General features: G+C 50.5%; 1 protein-coding gene across 1 annotated transcript; it reads right to left on the bottom strand.

The window, feature by feature from the left end:
• Positions 1 to 470: 470 nt before the first annotated feature.
• IDS (iduronate 2-sulfatase) lies at positions 471 to 18,548 on the bottom strand. Its single transcript, XM_023735453.1, has 7 exons — positions 18,347 to 18,548; positions 14,398 to 14,486; positions 11,678 to 11,878; positions 10,148 to 10,318; positions 6,663 to 6,789; positions 3,919 to 4,092; positions 471 to 2,083 (listed from the first exon to the last, which is right to left on the bottom strand). The coding sequence occupies exons 1-7, from the start codon at positions 18,372 to 18,374 to the stop codon at positions 1,611 to 1,613; spliced, it is 1,263 nt and encodes a 420-aa protein (XP_023591221.1). The 5' UTR covers positions 18,375 to 18,548; the 3' UTR covers positions 471 to 1,610.
• Positions 18,549 to 23,444: the final 4,896 nt, after the last annotated feature.

Below are 23,444 nucleotides of genomic sequence, written 5' to 3'. Positions count from 1 at the left end.
CGAAATGGTGATTTCTACAAATAAAGTGACTAAAACCAAAAGCCAAACCCATCGCCGTCAAGTCAATTCCAACTCATGACTAGAGAGCCATTAATAAAATATGTTCAGCTCAGCAGGACTGAAGAAAGGTTACGTGAAGCAACAGATAAGGACTGTGGTAGCTTTGATGTCTAAACATCAGAAAGCAGCCGCTCATCCCAAAATACGTCAGACACAGACAAAAGGAAACAAAAAGCAGCTCTAACTTGGATTCCCTGTCAAGACCACAAAAAGCAACCACACTCAGAAGATGGTTTAGAAGAGCCACTGAACGGGCAATGCTGCCTTCGCTTCTAAAAGGAGAGATCTGGAAAGGCAGGCAAAAGAAAGGAAAACCCAAGGAGGGCTGAAGCATTCTGGGGCTACACCCTCATACAGCACTTCCAGTAGAAACAGACGGCCACGTGAGGGGCCCCATGTGGACCCTGGGGGTGGCTTCAGTCACACAGTGAACAAGAAGATGCAGCTGGAGGAAAGCATCCCTTCACTCTCTCCCAGCACAGCTCAGCTTACAACTTCATCAAGACCAGAATCTGGAGGGCTGTGACACTAAAACTATGCTTCCAGAAATCAAGCGAGAAAAAAACAGATGAAGTGTGCGTACTGGAGTCACCCAGGAGCAACAAACAACTGCGGAGGAAGAGACAAAGCTAAATACACTGAAAATATGTTGTGAGGAATTTACAGACTGAATCGTAAAAATCAAAGTGGAAGTGAGGAGAGCAGTAAACGGAATGTAGAATGACAAAGAAGAAACAGGGAAACTGTCTACGAAAGCCAAGGCTTCCAGAAGAGAGGCGAGCTTCAGGACCAGAAGGGATGAACCGGGCCCCTCGCTCAAGTAGAAAAGGCTGCTGCCGGACACGTAACTGCTCAAAGGGCCTTTTGTTACCACATGTGCCTCGACGGTGGGCTAACTAGTAAACAAAACAAAAACAGTATCTGTCTTTGAAACTTTACTGATTTGAAGTCATCTTTTAATATACTATCGTGCCCTTTTGGTTATAATTTAACCCACTACAGTCACAATGTCATTCACTATATTTGTTTCACAAACCTTACTGTGAAACACTGAAGCACTTGAAAGAAAAGATTTACTAAAAATGATTCTGATTTCAGTACAGGACTTCATTAGCTGTTATTTAAGAAGTGTGGCTAATTCCGCTTCCTAATCAGCTGCAACATGTTTGTAAATATTAGTTGTAAATAGTCCATCCCTTTTGTAAATGATGACAGAGTAAGCTCATTACTACCACCTGCCTTGCTGATTATTTTTTACATTTAGGGAAAACACAACTACATCCTGGGGTACTGAAAATTACCTAACGTTTCAATGATATCTAAAGGTATGGCATAATTTTAAGTTTAACTTAGCACTTATTCATTCAATTTTAAATTAATGAAGACTAAACTGAAAGGTTTGCCTGTAACAAACTCTTAGGCCAAATTGTTGGTGCGTATTTTGACTGCCCTCCTCTTGGGTTGTCTCCATTAGGGGTGATCATGAAATAACCAGCTCTAAGGCCTCGTTTCACCAACACATAACACCTGCCCTATGTGGCTAGCAAAATTCAAGGCATCCACAATGGGGGGAGTTCTCCACCTTGGGAGTCGTTATACACATTACGATCCTGTAATGGGTCTGAATCTACAAAATAGAGCTCCCCTGCATGGACGTCTGAAAAGTTAGCCAGAAACTCTTCAGGACTGAAGCCAACCCACACAGTATACCTATAGTCTACCGTACGGATAGAATAGCCCATGATCTTTATATCTTTTAAACTTGGCTTGTCAGAATTCCACTGAGGGGTGTCTGCAGGCCGAGGGTACTGGCTGTAGGCAATGGACTTACGGGGATTACCACGGAGGTCCGAGTCCTCCTCCAAGTCAGGGAGCTGAAAATGCTTCAGAAGGTTCTGGCCTTCTCTGCACAGCTCCACGTGAAAGGAGGGAACGGGACAGCGGGGTGGAACCTGCAGCCCCGCCAGTCCAGCGAGCGTGGGAAAGAGAGACACAAGTTCCACGACTTCCTCGGCTTGCCTGCCTGAAACAGGAAGCGACATTGCAGAATCCGTTACATTCCAGAAGCCTGCCACACAGCCAAGCAGGAGAGAACCAGCCTAGTTGGACTACACGTGTTTTCCCTTTTTCTTTGACAGCATTTCTTTTTGCCAAAGAATTTTTGAAGCAAGGCCAACTCAGCACCTCACCCTCCACTACCTACTCATCCAAAAACGGGATGCAAAATTAAGGTGGCCCCAGCCTGCTGGCACTTTTTTAAATGATTTTTAGTACAACTGGTGTAAAAACTGATTCGGGCAAGGATCATCAATGGATGCTAAAACCACTGGGAAAAGTCTGTTGGGGAACAAGATATTCTGAGTCCACAAACTATTCCTTTTTCTGGACTTCTGCATTTTATCCATCATTAAAATCTACATCCTGCGCTTGATGTTGATCCATGGTCAAACTGATCTTGCTTTTGGATCATCATTCTGGCCTTTCTGGATTTTTATCGGTTTGCTTATACTGACCGACTATATTTTCTAAACAGCTGATTTCTAAGTAAAGTAAAAAAATAAAATAAAATGAAAAAACTAAAAAAAAATATTTTTTTTAACAAAAAGGTACCTTTACAATGTCAAGAATCCAGCTGACACCATGTAACCAAGTTATCACTAACAATGGAACCAGCTGCCATGAAGTAGCCCCTGATGTGATGCATTATGGGAGGACACTAGGTCACAAATGGGACCCTGTACAAGACAACGGGACTTGACACTTCTAAGAAGATGAGGTCAGCGAGACGATGGGGTCCAGATCCTGTAAGGCCCTGGCAGCCACTGTAAGGACTTCGCCTCAGTGAGATGGGGGAGCCACTGGAGGCTCCAGAGCAGGGCCGTGACTTGGGCTTTCCACGGATCACTTTGGCTGCTGTGAGGAGGCAACACTCTAGGGGAGCAAGGGCACAGCAAGGAGACTCTGTAGCAAGCTATATGCCAGGGAGAGGTGGTGCCAGCCTTGTCCAAGGCATGTCAGTGGAGGCGGCAAGAGTGGTCAGATTATGCCAAGTTCCATGGTGACACTCTGTACTCTACACTTAAGCCAAGCATACTTCGCTCACCTCTGGACAAATCTCTAAATAGCTCACAGGAGGAACCTGCCAACAGTCAGGTGGATCCAGCTCAAAATCAGCAATAATCCAGGGCAACTCTGTTCAATGGAGCTTTCTGCCACAACGGAAATGTTCTACATCTGTGCCGTCTACTATGGTAGCCACTAGCCACATGTGGCGAATGAGCACTTAAACTGTGGCAAGTGTGACTGACATCTGCTCTTTAAACTTTTAATCACTGAAATTTAAATTTGTCTCTTCAACAAATGGTGCTGGAACAACTGGATCTCCACATGCTGGACCCCTATCTTACACCATATATGAAAATCACCCCCAAATGGATGAAGGACTTAAACGTAAGAGCTAAAACCATAAATATCTTCAAAGAAAATATAGGAATAAGCCTTAATGACACTGGGTTAGGCAATGGTTTTTTCAGATATGACACCAATAGTACAAGCAACAAGAGAAAAAATAAACAAACGGAACCTCATCAAAATGACGCTGGGCCAGAGGGCGGACTGTGTGACACCCTGGCTTATGATTCAATTGTTGTCGTTGTTGTGTGCTGTCAAGTCAATTCTGACTCACACCAATGCTATAGGACAGAGTAGAACTGCCCCATAGGGTTTCCAAGGCTGTAATCTTTACAGAAGCAGACTGCCACATCTTTCTGCCAGAGTGGATGGTGGACTCAAATCACCGACCTTCTCATTAGCAGCCAAGCACTCAAGCAATGTATTTCACTCTAGCATATTTTATACCTGGCTCCATCAATTCTGAGATGGAATCAAAAGGGTCGATGTAAGGAAAAAGCTTTTCGCCTGCCTCTGGAAGCAAAGCCGTCCTTCCGGGAACATAGAACATCAGGGGCACGCGAGTAGTGACATCAAAGTTGCTGTATTTGGCCCATTCTCCATGCTCACCAAGAGACCACCCTGGTTCAGAAAAAGCACAGAGAGACAGAAAATGAATAATCCCCTCACAGCTTGTGCACGTTAGACGCCATTTCACTTCCTGCTGGAAAAACCAGAGGAAGGGAGAACTCGTCGCCCAGAAGAAACTCCTCTAAAAATCATCACAAAAAGGGCAACTTCACCTGAATACTACTTTATTCAGACATTTGTTGTCACGGACGAAAGCTCTGGAAGAAAAACAAATTAAATTCCAGAACTAAACTATCCTCTTTTAATAAGCAATTAGCACTATGCACCCACCTTGGGCTCCAGGGGACGCATGGGCCCCACACAGGCACCCCTCCCCTGCTAAGACTGGCTCATTGTTGACTGAGTGGGGACCCCTGAAGCCACAGTGCCACCACTACCCTGTCCTGTCTCTTCACTTCTTTCCAACAGGCTCAGGTTTTTACCTTTGGATGCACACCACCAAAAAGTGAGCTTGGAGACCTCAGCACCATAGCTCACATTCAAAAAAGACAAGGACATCTTGCTCAATTTTTAAGATATACCATACCCAAAAGCCAAACCTGTTGCTGTTGAGTCGATTCCAACTCACAGATGTACCAGATAGAAAAATATAACTTGTGATCCCAGATCCTTAACCCTAATTTGACACATCTGTTTTAAAACTCTCTTGACTACTCCAAGTTGTATATTCCCACTTTTTACATTTGATATAAAAAAGCTGCACAGACACAAGATTATAGATTTAGTATTTAGTATTCCAAAAAAAGACAAAGAAGCTGTTATGGATTCAAGAAGAGTTTTAAACAAATGTGTATTTTACTCATGACAACCACATCTGCTGACATGTGAAACAGGATGGTGCGTTTTATAGCAAGTTACCCGCCGTCTGTCAGTGTGTCCTACTGTGGTGGCTTGTGTGTTGCTGTGATGCTGGAAGCCATGCCAGCAGTATTTCAAACACCAGCAGGGTCACCCACGCTGGAGAGATTTCAGAGGAGTCTCCAGGCTAAGACAGACTAGGAGGACAGGCCTGGTGATCTACTTCCAAAAATTAGCCAGGGACAGTCCTATGGATCAAAACAGAACATTGTCTGATATAATGCTGGAAGATGAGTCCCCTAGGTTGGAAGGCACTTAAAATAAGTACACACATAAACCCACTGCCATCGAGTCGACTGCAACTCACAGTGACCCTATAGGACGGAGTAGAACTGCCCCATAGAGTTTCCAAGGAGTGGCTGGTGGATCCGAACTGTCAACTCTTTGCTTAACAGCCGAGTTCTTAACCACTACACCAAGGCTCCAAATAGTACCAGTGGTCGCAAAAATAGACTTGAGCATACCAACAACAGTGAGTATGGCGCAGGACCAGGCAACGTTTTGGTCTGTTGTACATAAGGCTGCCATGAGTCGGAGCTGACTCAACAGCAACTCTGATCCCCAGAACAGGGCTGGAACCTCTTCTGAGTCAACAGTGCTCTCCTGAGAAGACCACAGCGGAAAGGGACCTCTTACCGATCCGTAATCAAGCAAGGCAGGCCCCTAACTGTCAAAGAAAAATTGTACCGGGCAATGTTAAAACAGGCAAGGATGACTTTCACTGAAAAGGAAGTTGTGCGAGAGGGGACAGGAATAAGGTCAGGGAAGGAGACCAGTGCAGGGGGGAGGGAGACACACCAGACCTGTGTCTGAAGTCCACTCTGCTGAGGTCCAGGACTTCGAGCGTTCTAGAGAAGAGTTCAGGGGAGCTGGTGAGTGGTGTACGAAGTTGTAATTAGGGCCAGTTAGCTCAGGATGTTTTCCTTTTTTATAAGGTCACCTGGGTCCTGGGAGACCCAGGAGAAAGGAGAAGGAGATGAGGAAGGGAAAACTAAAGTTATTCACACAGTAAACCATTCAGAATTGGTCAGTTCCTTGCAGTAAGCCCTGTCATTTTTTAGAACATAAGACAGTGGGAGAATTTCTCTAACAAAAGGCTTGGGTAAAATTCCACTTGATAGTACCCATATCCGCTCCATGTTTCTGGCAGAGAGCTTCCCCACTGTGGCCCCAGTGCTGGGGAATTAGGGAGGATCTTCACGTAATTTGGACAAACTCAGTTCCATTTTTGGAAAAAGAAGGATACAGCCTTAGAAAAGACCAAGAGTTGAGAACTCCAGGCTCTTGGCAGAGAGGGCAGCAGGGATGGGGGTGGGAAGGGTGGGGCCAGGTCTGAGGGCCCTGCCTGGATTGTTCTGGATCTTCTGGGAAAGAATCAAACATCCTCCAACCCTTTATCCTAGAAGTGGGGGTTAGAAGAGCTCCAGACACATATGGAGGGTCCCTGCTGAGTTCGCCAAGGAAAAAATAGTTGCTACAGTTCCCCACCAGCCACCCACCTCTACCACCCAAGCATCCAAGATAGGCCTCTGACCCAAAAGAGGCCCTGCCTCCATCTAGAGGCCCCAGGCCACAAGCTGATCCTGGGCAGCACTGACTCACAAACAAGAACATGCCTCTGTTTAAGGCAATTTGAGAAACAGCACATTTCACTGCAAAATTTGGATACTTTGAATGACTGCCAGGGCATTCCAAAGGCTCACCATGATCGGATGTAAATGCAATGATCGTGCTGCTGGCCAGGTGAAGATCATCCAAAGCACTCAAAAGGTGGCCGACCTGCGTATCCAAATACGAGACGGAGGCAAAGTAGCTCTGGCGGATTTTCCGCTGCAAATTTAAAAACAATAAACAATGAGAGTGGCTACAATTTCAATCACCGTGGCGTACCCTGTTCAATCACCGTGGCGTACCCAGGGTATATTCTCCTGAACGTCCCTCTCGATCAGCCAAAATGCAGCACGCATTTCCCTCCCATCTATGTCCCCTCATGTGCCCGTACAGTCACAGCAAAACCTGCAGGTCCAAAGACAGATTCCTTTCTAAGCTAATCAGCATTCACTTTGGGGTGCAGATCCAAATGGGTGCACGTGCCACTTGATGTCCCTCTCTCTCCCTCACATATTCTTACGGGTCCCAGAAAATGGATACACATGCAGACACTGATCCCCCAGCACCCCCTAAACACTGGCCCATGCATGCTCTGATGTGGGTTGACCCGGAGGGACCAACAGGGCCCTCGTTGGGCCTTTCCTCTGACTTCTTCCTAACCCAGCACATGACGGCGACGGCTGGTTGTCACAGAGTGCGTGTGGCACATTTTTAACAAACTCCCAACAAGCAGAAGAGCAATGGAGGGACAAGAGAGCAACGCAGGCTTTACATCCCTGGACCCAACAGGGACCTCGGGAGCAGTCAGGCTGATGTGGGTTGAACTGTGTTCCCCAAAAAGATATGTTCAAGTGCTCACCACTGGTACCTTGTTTGGAAACAGGATCTTTGCTGATGTAATCGAGGTAAGATGAAGGTATAATGGATTAGGGTGGGCCCTAATTCAATGACTGGTGTCCTTCTAAGGAGAGAGAATTTGGACACAGAGACACACAGGAAGAACGCCATGTGACAATGGAGGCAGAGATTGGCATAACACGTGTACAAGCCAAGAAATGCCAAGGATTACCAGCAACTACCAGAAGCTAGGAAAGAGGCAAGAAGAATCCTTCAGAGAGAGCATGGCCTGCTGACACCTGGAATTCGGACTTCCGGCCTCCAAATTGAGAGAGAATAAATTTCTGTCATTTTCAAGCCACCCACTCCGTGGTACTGTTATGGTGGCCACAGGAACCGAACACAAGGTTATGTGCTGGCGCCACCAGCCTTGTTCACAAATGATCAGGAAGGAGATTAACCCTCCAAGAGCGAGGGGCAAAAGAGCTGCTGACCCGTCTGCCCAGCCCCAGCTTCCACCACATGCCCAACCCCTGCAGTATCAGCTGGCCCCACTCGCAGGTCCTCATCACCACCAGGGTGAGGGCGATCACAAGGCCCACCCACTCTCTGCACGGGGCAATGAAGAAAACAGATATCCAGCTAACCTTCCAGATTTCTGGTGAACCCTGATCTACTTAGACTTTTGATAGTCTTCAGTCTGTAACATGGGGAACAATGGTCCTCCTGGGGACCAAAGACATCTTCAAGGATGACTGTGTCCTATTCAAGAGTTCTCACTCCTTCCTGTGCTGGGCCCTGGAGGAGGACACAGGCATGGAGACAAGAAAAGGGAGGCATCATTGGTGGGGGCCAGGGACGACCCAGGAGAATGAGCCCTGGGGAAATCAGGGAAGGCTTCACAGAAGAGGAGAATTAGAGAAGAGGCCTGAAGGGTGGTAGGAGTTTCAAGTAAGACAATACAGGTAGGACACTTTAAGCAGGGCTGTGGCACATGGAACCGTGTAAAGTTCCACAGAGCAGGCGTGTCTGGGGCTGGTGGGCAGGCTGGTGAGGCTGGAGAACGTGATGGGAGGGGAGGGGTGGGGGAGCGCGCCGGGAAGGCAGGCCATCCCAGGGCTGGAGGCCAAGGCTATCACTGAGTCTCTCAAGGTTTCGGAGCAGACGCCATCAGGCCACAGGTTAGTAAGCAGCTCTGGCTGCAGACAAAATGGGCCCGATCAGGCTGGGCTTGTCATGGGTGCTCAACAGACAGGTGGTGAATGAATGGACCAAAGAAAGACCCACCCAGTGGTCCAGAGAGATGGGCTGAGGGATGAAGAGGACCCTGCTGACCGGGGAGGAATTTAGGGAGACCCAGTAGGAGCGGGGGCAGGGGGAGGTGAATGAGGAGGATGAATGAAGAATCCAAGGGTGGACTCCAGGTGTCCCATTCAGCTGGTGTGCGATTTACTGCATGGGGCGGGGGGGACACAAGAGAACCAGGAGGAGGAGGGAGAAAAAGGAGGGGAGGAGGGGAGGCAGGTCTCTGCGGGCACCGCCTGGGGATGGCCCTGGCAGGCAGGTGGACACGCAGGTCTGAAAATCAGGAATGACGCCTGGGCTGGAGGGAAAGTTCCGGTGGTCATCTGCCAGCAGGGCTTAGATGAGCTGGACCAGGGAGAAGGGCAGAAAGGGCACAATGGGGGCCTGGGACTGACTGTGGGGGCAGTTGCTTCTTAAGCCATGAAGACTGGGAGTGGAGGAGGCTCAGGCAGGCTGGCAAGGAAGCCCGGGAAGCAGACAATGCTAGAAGGGCAGGGCTGGGCAACAGCGAGAAAGCGGCGCAAAGCTCAGGAAAGCCAGACCCAGGAGGATCAATTTTATTTGTCAACAAAGTTTATGCTGACTTGGGTGAGAGGACGCTTAGTGGGTGGCAAGGCAGAAGCTGGAGAAGAGGAGGGTGAAGGGGAATGGACCAGGAGAGAAGACAGCAGGGCAGACGAGGGTGGACATGGGAAACGAGAACCAGGAAGGGGCAAGGAGGGAAAGAGGGACGCCACAGGAGGACCTGGCCACAAGCAAAGGCAGAAACTAGAAGGGAGGCTCATGGAAGGAATCCACATGGCTGAGACCCTGATTTGGACCTTTAGCCTCCAGAACTGTGAGATAAATAATTTGTTTTTGAAAGTCACCACTTGTGAGCTGCTGTGTTACAGCCACCCTGGGACACTAAGTCAGTGGCTGACCAGTCAACATGAGGATTCTCAATTCGTGGCTGCCCCACCCCCACGTCATAGTGAAGGGACATGAGACGTCACAGCTGGCTGGGCACCAAGACCCCGCTCACCAAACCGCCTCTGAGAGTGACGGGCTCCCATGCAGACTTCCCACAGAGGGGACCCCCCAAGAACCGGCAAACCCTGCATTCCGGTCTGCAAGGAAGTCGCCCACGCCCTAGGCTGATGACCTGTCACTGTCACCTGGAATATACATCCCTATCGCCATGCCCACATCTACTAAGTCACCAAACTCTGGATGCTCCCCTCTTTGGAAGCTGAGACTGGTGGGGACACTCTCGAGCCACCAACACTGCCTGTGTCCCAGATACCTACAGGACCCACCCCGGACCTTGCACCACGCCTGCACGGAGAAGGTTCTCTGTAAGACATTACAGAGCAGTGGCTGCCGAGAAGAGGTGCTTCACTGACGACACCACATCATCAGTGCCCGACGCTTCCCCAAAGTGTGTCCTCGGTACCTGAAAGTCCGCAGGAATGGGGTCATAGGGCACACTGACATTCAAGGCTTGCACGTCCTCCCGCTGCCTGACGTCCATCCAGGGGTTGTAGGCCACAGGGGGGAGGCCAGCAGGCACCTGGGGGTCGGGGGCCAGGGTGATGTTCTCCAAGGGATACAGCTTCTGAAACTCCTTGGGGAGAGCACACAAAGGCACAGGCTGTCACTCTCAGTGTGCGCTGCCTTTTCTGGAAGCCTGTGATGCATTTACACAGCGGCTCACTAACACTCCCCACCTGAAAGCCAGGCCTGCAGTCACCCTCACGAGGCGCCAATGGCAATGAACTCATGCAATTCTGTCTCCACGAACAGAGCACTGGCAGCTCTCTCCCCTCATACAAACACTGCCCTCCTGCCCCGGTCCCCACCTGCCCCCAACTAGCAGAGGTGTGGAGAGGTTTGCTGGGGGTCCCCAGGACTACCTCAGCAGTGGTAACTCACTAGGAGGACTCACAGGGCTCAGCACAAGTCGTCCTCACAGCTCTGATGCGTTACAGAGCTGAAGCACCATCAGCAAAGGGGAAAGGTGCCAGGGTGGAGTCTGGGAGACACCAGGCCCAAGCCTCCAGAGTCCGCCCCCACCGGAGGCACACAGGGTATGACCGCACGTGTGCATGTCATCCACCAGGGATTTTACTGGGGACTGGTCACGTCAGCACCCAGCAGGAAAGGAGGAGCTCAGCAGGAGCCGCACTGCCTGATGAAAAATCTAGACTCAAAGAGCCACTCTTAACGAGTTCCCGAAACCAGCCTTGTAAGCCCTTTCCAAGGAGAGCAGTTGGGCCTCTTCAGTGAACTCTTCCCTGCACGGGAGGCAGGAGGGGTGAGCCACACAGGCTTCTGTCAAGGGGGCTGGCAGCTCCTGCCAGAAAAGCGTCAGCCTTTGGGCCAAACAAAGCAAAATACTTGCAGCTTCGGAGGCCATCCTCTGCGGTGTCTATTTGCATTACAAATGAGGGGCATCCTTCATGAAGTCAGAGGATGGGCTACTCAGGCCCCAGGGAAAGCACGATAGAGAAAAATTGAGAAACGTTCTGGAAAGGAAAAGGCTACGTACTCTAGATGACATGCCCCGAGTTGAAGGGGTCTGACCTGACAGGGCTGGGGGAAAGGCAGCTGTTGAAGACGGCTTCCTGACCCCTGAACTGTTTCCCAGGACCCATCCCTTATTGCAAGTTTTGGCCACCAGCTCTAACTCATGTCCCATGGTGATCTCACCATCCAACCCAACATTTGTTCACTGAGTTCAAGGTAAGGAAAGAAGAATGTTCCTGGTGGAAAGCCAAGTGTTTCTGACAGAATTTTACATGTCCTAGGACACTTCTTGGCCCTGAGCTCTGAATCAAATCTTCACTCCACTGGGACAATAGTGCCCACTGGGCATCCCTGGAGACTGCGGACAGCAAGATGGGGCCACCCTCAGTACACAACCCTCCCTCAACAAACACTGTTATAACAGTTGTACTGGATCAACGCTCAGCCAGCAATTCACCTTAGGGTATCTGAACGGGATGTGTGGCTTATGGTACCCAACAGCCAGGAAGAAAGGCCTGGCCGACATTTTCATCTTTTCCAACAAATAGATGGCTCGCTCGGTGCTCTGTTTGTCAGGCAACGTGCCCTCAGGCACATCCGCCACATCCACGGGACAAACCAGGTTGGCATGGAGTTCTCCGTCTTGCCCCCTACAGGTCTTTCAAAACAAAATATATCAAGTCAGCTCTGTTGTACAACAAGCAGAAGGCATGTAGGCTGCACCCAAGGATTTAACGTTTGCACTGCCAGCCCACTGAGTGCCAGTCACTCAGACTGGACAGGCAGATCAGAAGTAGAACTACAACAAAACCATTTCTTATTTCCGGAGAGAGGCCATTAATCCACCCGCACTTTGCTTCTTGCGGTTAATTCTCTGTCTCCAGGTCATAACTAATTAAAAGAAACCCAAGTAAACTAATTATCAAAAATAAAGCTGCCTACAATTTAACTATAAAAAGGCAAATAAGCTAACTAAAAAATGGGCAAAGGAGCTCAACAGACGTTTCTTCAAACAAGATATAAAAATGGCCAAAAGCACATGAAAAGATGCTTAACATCAACAGCCATCAGGAAAATGCAAACCGAGACCACAATGAGATACCACGTCACAGTCACTAGGATGGCTACCAAAAAAAAAAAAAAAAGGACAATAACAAGTGTTGGCAAGAAGGTGGAGAAATCAGAACCCTCGTCCATTGCTGGTGGGGATGTAAAGTGGAGCAGCTATGGTGGAAAACACTCTGGTGGTTCCTCAAAAAGTAAAACAGAGTAACCACGTGACCCAGCAATTCCACTCCTAGGTATTTACTCTAGAGAAATAAAACCGTATGTCCACACAAAAACTGGTACACAAATGTTCCCAGCAGCACTATTTACAACAGCCAAAAGGTAGAAACAACCTAAATGTCCACCAACAGATGAACGGATAAACAAAATGTGGTCCGTACACACAATGGACTACCACTCAGCCAGAAAGAGAAATGAAGGTCTCATAGTGCTGCGACGCGATGAGCCTTGAAACCGTTATGCTGATGAAACAGTCAGATACAAAAGGTCAGATGTCTGATTCCACTGATACGAAATGTCCAGAACAGGCAAATCCATAGAGACAGAAAGGAGATTAGTGGTTTTCAGGGACTAGGGAAGGGGGACGAGTTGGCAGTGACAGCTAACGGGTACTGCGATGCAATGGTTAAAAGCTATGGCTGTTTACCAAAAGGTCAGCAGTTCGAATCCACCAGTCGCTCCTCAGAAATCCTATGGGGCAGTTCTAGTCTGTCCTACAGGGTTGCTATGAGTCGGAATCGACTCGACAGCCATGGGTTTAGTTTTTTTTGGTTATGGGAATTCTTTTGAGGTGCTGAAAGTGTTCTAAACGATGTGATGCTGGTACAGACTTCTGAATGTACTAAAAACCATTGAACTGTACACTTAAAATGAATAAACTTTATGGTATGTGAATTATAGCTCAATTCTAAAAAATTGGGGGAAAAAAATCTGTCTCCAATTTCAGTGACAGCCTAAAGTTTGTAAGTGACAGGGTCCCAGCCAACTGGAGAAGGTGACCTTACCATCCATGGACTTTCTGGCTCCTCAGGTATACCTCACACAGAATGGAACCTACTGCTTCGTGTCTCAAAGTAGCCACGCTGGCCACAAGGTCATGGTAAGGTTCGACTATGGCTTCGCCATCATGAAGCCCAGGGCCGGTGGCAGCGGCTGCTCCCTCTCCAGGAGAGCACCATTTCACAGCCCTGCCTTGCCCACCCTGCCCCCAACAGGACACCACACTGCAGACCACCTGCTCACCCTCTGCCTGCCCACGATGGGCCACACTGAACGGGGATTTGGTACAGTCAGATCCCCTGCTTTGAGAAGGGGGTGGGAGCAGGGCCCGGCGCTACTAAGGGAGATCACTAAAAAGTAGCCAGAAGGCATCTGGGAATTGAGGGATGGAGATGGGGCCTTTGATCTCATTCTGTTCCAACCCAGGTCACAAAGCAAAGGCCATGGCCTCAGCTTTCACAGTATTCTGAAGGGGAAAGCTGTCAAGAATGGAGAATAATACTCCCCACCCCTGAGCACCCTCCCCCAAAAAAATACATCCTCACCCTTCCCCACAGTGTTTCCAAAAACCTCCAGGAACATGTCACGTCTCAGTTCTCCAGCTGATTTTTCTGAGTTCCTTAAATGTGGGTTTTAGTTTCACTTATACACCAGGGTCCTCTGAACCGAGGGTAAGTTTCCACAGTGCTCTAGAACTGTAAAATCGCCACCAGAGGCCTCAGCACCTGAACGTATCCATTAGGTCCTGGGCAGACAGACAGCATGCCTTTCTTCTGATCTGGGCCGAGGCTCCCGGGGTCCAGGTCTCTCTTCTCTCTCCTACAACCCCCAGCACAGAGCCTTATCCACGGTGAGCACCAAGGAGCCATTAAATGAATCTTAAGACATTAGAGTTGAAGGTTCTAGAACAAGGAGTACTCACCCGCCTCTAGAACAAAGCCACCTCTCCACTGGGCCTGATACTAAAGAGCCCAACACTTGGCTCTGTCGAGACATTACTCACAAAGGAAACTCGCACACCTCACTGTGTGACAGCTGGAAAAAGTATGCCACATCCCCAGACTCAGCCTTCATTTGCTGGATGAGAAGTGAGTGTCTTTACAGCCTTACCTTGGTGTTTTCGTACTTCTCGGAGGAGGGATGGTAAGGTGGAATGGACCAGCTATACGGAGAATCATCACTGTGGTTGGAAGATATTCCTTGAGGGAAAACAAAGAAAGCCCTTCAATAAAACACGAAGGGTCTTTCAATGCCTTCCTCCCCACCCAAAAGCTAACACTTTGTAAACAACTGGGCCTCAGTGTTCTCATCTATAAAATCAAGAGCTTAGGCCAGATGACAAGAAGTCCCCACCAAAGCTAACTCTCTAGGTTTCAAGCTGAGTAATTAGCATCTGACCTCCCAGCCCCTAAAGCCCACACAATTTGTGTTAGGCTCTGTGGAAGGGACTCAAAAGGGCAAGGCCAGCCAGCCCGTTTGTTATGGATTGAATTGTATCCCCCAAAAAGATATGTTCAAGTTCTCACCCCTGCACCTGTGAATGTGGCCCTGATTGGAAACAGGGCCTGGCAGATGTAATTAGTTAACCTGACTGGAAACAGAGCCTTGCAGATGTAATTAGTTAAAACGAGGCCAGATCGGAGTAGGTGAGTCCTACTCCAATATGACTGGTATCCTTACAAGAAAAGAAGAGACACAAAGACACAGTGAAGACAGCCACGTGAAGACGGAGGCAGAGACTGGGTTATGGTGTCACAAGCCAACGAACCCCTGGGGCTACCAGAAGCTGGAAGAGGCAAGGATCTTCCCCTTGAGCCTTCAGAGGGAGCATGGCCCTGCTGACACCGTGAACTCGGACTTCTGGCCTCCAGAACTGGGAGAGACTAAATTTCTGTTGTTTTAAGCCAGAAGCCCTGGATGATACAAATGGTTAATGCACTTGGCTGCTAACTGAAAGGCTGGTGGTTTGAGTCCACCCAGAGGTGCCTCAGAAGAAAGGCCTGGAGATCTACTTCTGAAAAATCAGCCACTGAAAACCCTATGGAGCACAGTGCTTCTCCCACACAGGGGGTCGCCATGAGTCGGAACTGCCTGAACAGCAACTGGTTTTTTGTTTGTGGAAGTCACCCACTTTGTGGTAATTTGTTACAGCAGCGCAGCCTTTCAGAGTCCACACTGGAGCTGTCCCGGACTTGCTGTCACTGGATCCTCCCCCCACCCTACGAAGGAGACAGCAGAGGCACGGGCACCACCATCTGACAAGCGAGGGCACGGAGGCTCAAAGAAGGTCACTGGCCTTGCACAGTGCCAGCCAGATTTTAGGCAAGTGAGCAGGGCTCCAAGCCAGGCCTCAGCACTCCCAGTTTACTGCTCCTTCAAGCAGCAGAAACCTAGTCCTAAGCTTAGCAGTCTAAAGTCTACTCAGGCAGTCAAAACACCAACAGGTGAAACCAAAGACCGACTGGCAGCTGTCAAGAACAGGAACACCATGTGAGGGCGGGAGGTCCCAAGCACACAGGTGCATGGGCCAGGGAGGGCAGACAGGGAAGCCTTCTAGGGGTCTGTGGGGCTTTGGAGGAATCTGAAGGAAGCGCTGCCCCGAGGATTAGCCAGGAGGGGCCGAGAGAGCACAGGCAGAGCCACGGGAGAAAGGGCATCGCCAACAGACTTACACTGGGCTCCACTGGGGAGCACCAGTAGAGGCAGGCCCGGGGGAAGCTGGGGGCGCTGGGTCACAGCAGAGTGCAAAGAGCACACCGGGGGCTGGCAGACCTGGGTTCCAATCCTGGCACTGCCCCATAGCACATGAGCAACCTTGGGCAAGCTACTTGACCTCTCTGAGCCTCCAATTCCTGCTTGGGAAATGATGACACTGGTGAGAGGCGGCAAGGAGTGGCCAGCACAGCCACTGGCATGTACCTGGCACTCAGTGGTGGCTGCTGTCACCCTTGAGCAGGCCCATGCCTGACAGCAAAAGATCCTGAGAACAAAGACCAGTCGAAAATTGTTTCCATGAGGATGGCAGGAAAAGGCTTGTTCTCTGGCTAGGATGTGAGGTTTAGTGCCTGACTCAGAGATCAAATCCTCAGGAAGGAGGAGGCCAGGCAACAGCTGTACTTCCTCTTCACTCCAAGCTCACCACTTCCCTCCAGCTGTGCTCAGGCAAGCAAAAGGTGTCATGACGTGAATACCAAACTGCAGAAAGTTCTACTCGTGTTGGGCTTTCGGCTGCAGCACCTAAATACTGGACAGATTCACCTTCCAAGCCGGCCTGACTTAGCCCATCTGAGCACTGCCCTCAACCTGGGCTGGCCAGCTGGGTTCCGGAAGGCTGCTGAGCCTGTTGGCATAACCAGTGAGCAAAGGCAAGGTCCCGGAACTTTCAAGTTGTCGCCCCTATTAATAAGCACTGCCATCTGTACGGCACCGTTTTCAGCGTGCTCTCACATCATTCCCTACCTGGATCTGGATGCTTCCCTGTGAGGTAATCAGGGCAGCCATCACTCCAGCTTCACAGACAAGCAATCTGAGGCTCAAAGAGGACAAATGATTTGTCCAGGGTCAACTGCACAGCTCAGAAGTGGCAGAGCTGGGACTCGAACCCAGGTCCCAGATTCCTGGTGCCACTGCCCATCAGCAGTTCCCTCTGCTTCCAGAGACGTTCATGCCAGCGGTATGTATGCAGCAAGAAACTGAGAACAAAGTTCAACGGTGGACTACACTGAGGTGTGTCTGCATGTTAGACAACCACCTGTCATGAGACATGACTTTTTACAGCTGTGGAAATTTGGCAGTTCCTCAAAGCGTTAAACATAGAATGACTATAAGACCCAGCGATTTCACTCCTAAGTAGAAAATAGATATACCCCAAAAGGTATATATCCCAGACTTGAAAGCAGGGACTCAAACAGATATATACACGCCAATGTTCACTGCAGCACTATTCATAATAGCCAAGAAATAGAAACGACCCAAGTAGCCATCAACAGATGACTGGACAAACAAAATGTGGCACACACACAATAGGGTATTATTCAGCCATACAAAGGAATGAACTTGTGATACACACTACAGCACGAGTGAACCTTGAAAACATATGCTGAATAAAATAAGCCAGACAAGGACAAACACTGAATGACTTCACTTATGTGAAATGTCTAGAGTAAGCAAATGCATAGACAAAAGAGATGCAGTGGTTACCAATTAATGTCACTGAGCTGCAGACGTAAAAATGGCTTAAACTGCAAATGTTCCGTTATATGTACTTCCTTCACCACCACAAAATTTTTTTAAATGACTCTTTATGAAGTATAACTCTACAGGAGCATTTTTATGTTTTAGAAAATTCCAGGCTGTAAAACTGCATATATAGGATGATCTCAAACCAGAAAAATAATTGCACACAACAGGGCTGCTCAAAATGCAGCTCTCCTCAGGGCAGTGAGATTACAAGTGGTTTAGATCCTTTAACTGACACTTTTCCTGTCTTCCCAATTTTTTGGCAATGAACATGCACTACTTTTATAAACAGAAAAAATGTCCATGAGTTGGTCTGTGCTTCAGCATTGCCATGGTGCCATGAAATGGAGCCAGTTTCTCAGGGAGGGTCAAGGTCAGGCAAACTAAAGGCCCTGGGGGCCAGCTTACACTCCTCTCTCTGACCGAATCCACATGGTGGGCAACAAGTCAGCTCAGCAGCCCCGGCCATGTGGGAGGCCCTCCAATGTTCTTGCCAGACCCCTCAGTTTCCTGACAGACCCTGAGGTGCAGACAGTCAAGGGCAAAGCTAGGCTGGCACTCCACCCTCCCACCTCCCCGCCCAGTGTGCTTCCTACCACCTGAGGCTCTGAAGCAACCAAACAGTTCCACAGCCAGTTTCTGAGGGAAGAAGGACTCCTACGCTTTTTCACTTCTGGTGAGAACATGAAGCCACGCTGAGAAGTGATCTTTAAAAAAAGGCAGCAGTGGCTAATGAGGTGCCCACCCAGCTGGAAGAGGCCCTCTGCAAAGACACCTCAACCCCAAAAAGCAAGCCCAAAATTTGGACAGCAAGGCGTACCAGGGTGAAAGACTTTTCCAACCGACATGGTCACATAGCCATTCTCCTTGAAGTACTGGGGGATAGTGGAGAAGTTTCCAGCATGCACCCTCCAGTAGGAGTTGAAGTCATAGAGGCGGGTAGTGTCGGGCCTCCTCCCAGTGAGGAAGGACACGCGACTCGGGGCGCACACTGCTTGCTGGTAGGGAACAGAAGCAAAGTTAATCATCCTCAGAGAAAAACAGACTTGTCGTCTAGAAGGTAACCGAGCAACCTCCTGAAGGCCTCAGTCAACAGTTTAGAGGCTGAGTCATGCAGCTCTCAAAGCCAATCAGTGGGATTTGGGCCTCACTCAGTTGCCAGAGCTAAGTCTTCCCAGAAGAGAAAGGGAGGAAATCAGCCCCCACAAACCAGCAGATAATTGTATGTGACAGCATCTCACAGGCCCACAGAGCAGACACCGTCCTGGGAGCAGCCCTGTGAGGGACTCAGGGAGGAACACCCCATGGCACTCGCCCAAAGGTGGCAATCTGCGGCACCTTCCTCCTGAGCCCCGGGCAGTCACCTCTTAGGAAGACAGCTGGCTAGGACTGTCCTGAGCACGAGGGCCAGAGTGCATCCTCCAAGGAGGGGGCACCTCTGCGCACACAAGCTTCCTTGTGAGCAGCCAAGTGGATTTTCTCAGCCGCCATTACTGTGATTCCCTCTAACCCCAAGATGCCTGGCACCATCGGTGCCATCTAACGATAGTGAAGGGACCCCACGAGGCACACCCCCAGGCCTAGGGGTCCCCAGACATACCTGGGCAAAGGCATTCTGGAAGAGGATGCTGCGGGATGCCAGCTGGTCGATGTTTGGAGACCTCACGAGCTTGTCCTCGTAACAGCCCAGGGTGGGGCGCAAGTCGTCCACAACAATGAGAAGGACGTTCAGCGCATCTGCTTGGGAGGGAGGGAGAGAAGGAGGGAGGGAGGGAGAGAGGACAGGCTTCAGTGAGATCAACCGTGCTGACACTGAACCCCCATTCCCATGGTAGGTGCCTGAGGTACTGAGAACCCCAAGGCGGGCCTCTGCACCTCACCAGCCCAGCCAGTGCCCACACTGGGCCTGCAAGGCATGGGCAGGGGGGCACTGGGGGGCATAAAACCCACACTCTGCCTCAGTGGGGGGTTGGGGAGTGGTGTGCATAGAAGCCCGAGTCTTGGGTGGCAGGATCAGGCTTTAGCTAGGTCTCAAGCCCAGATCAAAGACGGAGTGGAAGGAAGGCAGAGAAGTAGTGAGAAAGACAGATAAGGATGGATGGAGGTAAGGAATGCTGTTTCATGGAGAGAGGGAAGGTTAGATGGGGGAAGGGAGGGCAGGAGGGAAGAAGGCAGGGAGGAGAGAAGGTTGGATGGTGGGAGGGATGGAAAGAGAGAGGAAGGGAAGGAAGGATAAATGGAAGGATGGATGGATGAAAGAAGGGGAAAAAGGAATGAAAATGGAGGGGAGGATGGATAGAGGGAAGGAAAGATAGACAGATGAAGGAAGGAAAGGAAAGAATGAAAACAGGGAAGATGGATGGATGAAGGAAACTGAAGGAATGGATGGAGGAAGGGAAAGATGGCTGGATGGAAGGATGAAGGAAAATGGAGGGCGGGAGGGATGGACAGAGAGAAAGATGGATGGTGAAGGGAAAGACAGATGGATAGAGAGAGGAAAGGAGTAAAATAGAGAGAAGAGAAGATGGATGGAGAAAGGGAAACACATGGAAGAAGAGAGAGAAGGAAAGAGTGAAAATGCAGGGAAGATGGAGGGATGAAGGAGAATGAAGGGAGGGAGGGAGGGAAAGATGGGTGGATGAAGGGAGGGAAGGATGGAGTAAAATGGAGGGAAGGGAAGAATGATGGAGGAACAGAAAGATGGCTGTGTTGAAGAAAAATGGAGGAAGGAAGGGAGGGAAAAGGGGTGAAGATGGATGGAGGGAGGGATGAAGGAAAATGGAGGGAAGGATGGCTGGCTACATGGATAAAGGGAAAGGTGGACGGATGAAGGGAGGGAGGAAGAAGTGAAGTGGAGAAAAGCAAAGATGGATGGATGAAGGAAAATGGAGGGAGGGATGGAAAAATGGATGGATGAAGGAAAGATGGATGGCTGAAGGGAGGGAAGGTAGGAAGGAAAATGGCTGGCTGGACGGAGGACGAGATACTGGGACGAAGGAATGGATGTGCGCCGGAGAAGAGGAAAGCGGGGAGCGCCGCGGGCCGGGTGTGGGCGTGGGAAGACACCTGTGGCCGAGTTCCCCTGCGCCGCAGACTTGAGGGCCGCGCAGACGGAGGCCAGGACCAGGCTGAGCCCGAGCAGGCCCCGGCCGGGCGACGGCGGCATTTCTGCTTCAGGCCGCGCCCCCGGGCGGCGCTGACCGCTTGCGGCCGGGAGGGTGGGGAGGCCAGATAGGAGCCGCCTCCTGAGCCGCGGCGTCGGGAACGAGCACCGCCGACTGCGCCGGGCGGCCGCGGCGGGCCCCGTAGGCCCGGGCCGGGCCGAAAGCGCCTGCGCACGAAGCCCCTACCCCGCCCCTCAAGGGCGGGGCCTGGAGGTGCGCGTGGCCCGAGCGCGTGATCCAGGCCACAGTGGGCGGAGCCGCGGGCGGAGCGCAGACCCGGTGGCCGCCCAGTCCAGTGCGTCCCCGCGCTAGCCGTAGGCCCACCGACCACCTGTGCGCGTTGTTTGCAACCTGCGTGCCCTCCCTCGTGCCATGCCTGTCACCGGTAGCCCTGCTTTTCTCTCCTCTCTGTAAAGCACACTTCGCCTGAGGCCGGTCCAAACGCCACCTTCCTTCAGGGAGGCCTTTCGCTTTGAGGCCCCCTTCCTCCATCTCCAAGGACCTCCTTTCCTATTCATTTGTTCAACGAATACTAAGGACCGCAAATAAGGCCACCAGGCACTGGAGTCACGAGTCCCCTGACCCGTGGGGCTTCCAGACAGACAATGAAGAAACATTTGCACACATAGCCTGTCAGGGGGCTTGCCCAGGCCCGAGAAAGTAAAGCAGGGCAGGACGGGCGCGGCGCTCCTTCGTTTCTACGGGGCCGCCAGGCAAGGCCTCACTAGTAGAGTGATACACGGACTAAAACTTGCCGGCGGTGAGGGGAGGCAGCCAGCAGTGTACGATGTCGAAGAAGAGTGCTCCAGGCTGAGGGAGCAGCAAGTCTGAGAGTGTTGGAGGAGGGCCCAGAGGCCTTGGGGCTGCGGGGGAGGAGGAGATGAGAGGTTGTTGTTAGCTTCCCCGACTCATGGCGACCCCATGCACAAATGAATGAAAAGGTGCCTGGTCCTGCACCATCCCATGATTTTTGTTAATAGATCACCAGACCTTTCTTCTTTGTCTTAGTCTGTAAGCTCCACTGAAACCTGTTCAGCATCATAGCAACATGCAAGGCTCCACTGACAGACAGGCAGGGGCTGGGCATTAGGTGGATTGGCCAGGAACTGAACGTGGGACTCCTTCAAGATGAGAGGAAGAGGGAGGAAATGGAGAGAGGAGGAGGAGATGGGGAGGGGAAAAATGGGGGAGGAGGGAGGAAAGGAAAGCAGAAGGAAGGAGCAGGGAGGAGATGGGATGAAGGGTTAGGAGAAAGGGAGGGCATAGGAACTGGGGAAGCGGTAGGAGCTGGGGGAGGGCATGGAAAAAGTGGGGAGGAGATGGGTGGAAGGAGGGTCATAACTTCTGTGGCAAGAATTATTCACTGTCTGCCTTGGGCTGAAGGTTGGGAAGGACATCACAGTCGTCCATCCACCCAACAGGGAGCTTCTGGAGAGCTGGAGCTGTGGGCCAGGCCCTCCACCTCTGACTCTCCCTACTCGCTCTGAAACAACCTAGCTCCATGCAGACAGATAGGGACGTTTTACTGCCCCAGGCAACATGCTCAGCTAAAAGCAGTAGCTCTTTTACTCCTCACTGCCGTGCTGGGTGCTGGGTGCTACTATCATTCCCATTTTACAGATCTGGAAATGAAAGCCCAGAGAAGCTAATGGCTTGACCAAGGGCCCACAGCCAGGCTGTGGCGAGTAGGATGGCAGCAGTCAGAGCATGGGAATCTCCTGCAGTTGGCTGTCATTGCTGCCAAGCCTGCTTTGCACCAGCAGGGGGCAGCCGTTCACACTGGAACCTGGAGGGCACATCCTGGGAAAGGCCAGCCTCTGCCTTCCCTGACAGAGACCTGAAGGCTTCCCAAGTCCCTCAGGGTGGGCCAACCCCAGCCGAGCGCCCAAGCTGCCAGGCCTCAGACAGCACCCCAGCTATCCCTCCTCATCCTGACACCTGCCCTGTCCTGGTGGCTGCTCAGGCTCTCGCTCTTTCCCAGAATAAAGGCCTTAATAATTCCAGAAACCCATAGTCAACATGGACTCTAATGGATGTTTAGAAAGTTGCTCTTACCCTTATTTCCTCTTTTTCTTTCATTTGGAATACTTTCTCATAGCAGTACTTGCTGCCTGTGAGGGCCTAATTCTACTTGTCCTGATCAAAAAGCCTTTAAGTATTGCTTTAAGGGCACCAAGTTTCTCTTACAGGTGATGAGAAAATTGGGAAATAGTGGGGATGGTTGCACAATATGCAGAACATAATTAAAGTGACTGAATTGCACAAGTAAAAATAGGTGAAAGGGTGAATGTTTGGTTACATATTTCTTCACAATGAAATAATTTTAAAAGCCATTAATAAAAAATAATAATTCAATAAACCCCAGAGTTGACCAAAGAAGGGTATGAGGCAAAAGTTGCACATAGTCCTGTCTCAAAATATGCCCGTTGTTCCTTCTTGGACTTGTTTCTGGGCTTGACGATGCGGAGTGGTCCCTCGTCCCTGAGACAGGCAGGAGGGAAGGCTGGGTCTAAGTGTGGATCGAGACAGGCCTCCGCTGATGGGCTCCTTATCTTGAAGAACTGGGGGGAGGGGAAGATCATAAACTGAGAGTGGGGGATGCAGGCCTTCATGAGTGACGCAGAGTCACTGCTGGGGGTGGGGGGAAGGGGTCTACTGGGGATGTGCAAAGGGGTTGTTGTTTCTGCTTGCTTGCCTGAAAATTACAAAGGACAGCCATGCTCTTCTGAGAACATTTGAATAATAAAGAAATAT

Source organism: Trichechus manatus, unplaced genomic scaffold (genome assembly GCF_000243295.1).
Source record: "Trichechus manatus latirostris isolate Lorelei unplaced genomic scaffold, TriManLat1.0 scaffold00079, whole genome shotgun sequence".
In the NCBI taxonomy this organism is placed as follows: domain Eukaryota; kingdom Metazoa; phylum Chordata; class Mammalia; order Sirenia; family Trichechidae; genus Trichechus; species Trichechus manatus.
Note: the sequence above shows the minus strand (reverse complement) of the source record. Positions and strands in the feature narration are given on the sequence as shown.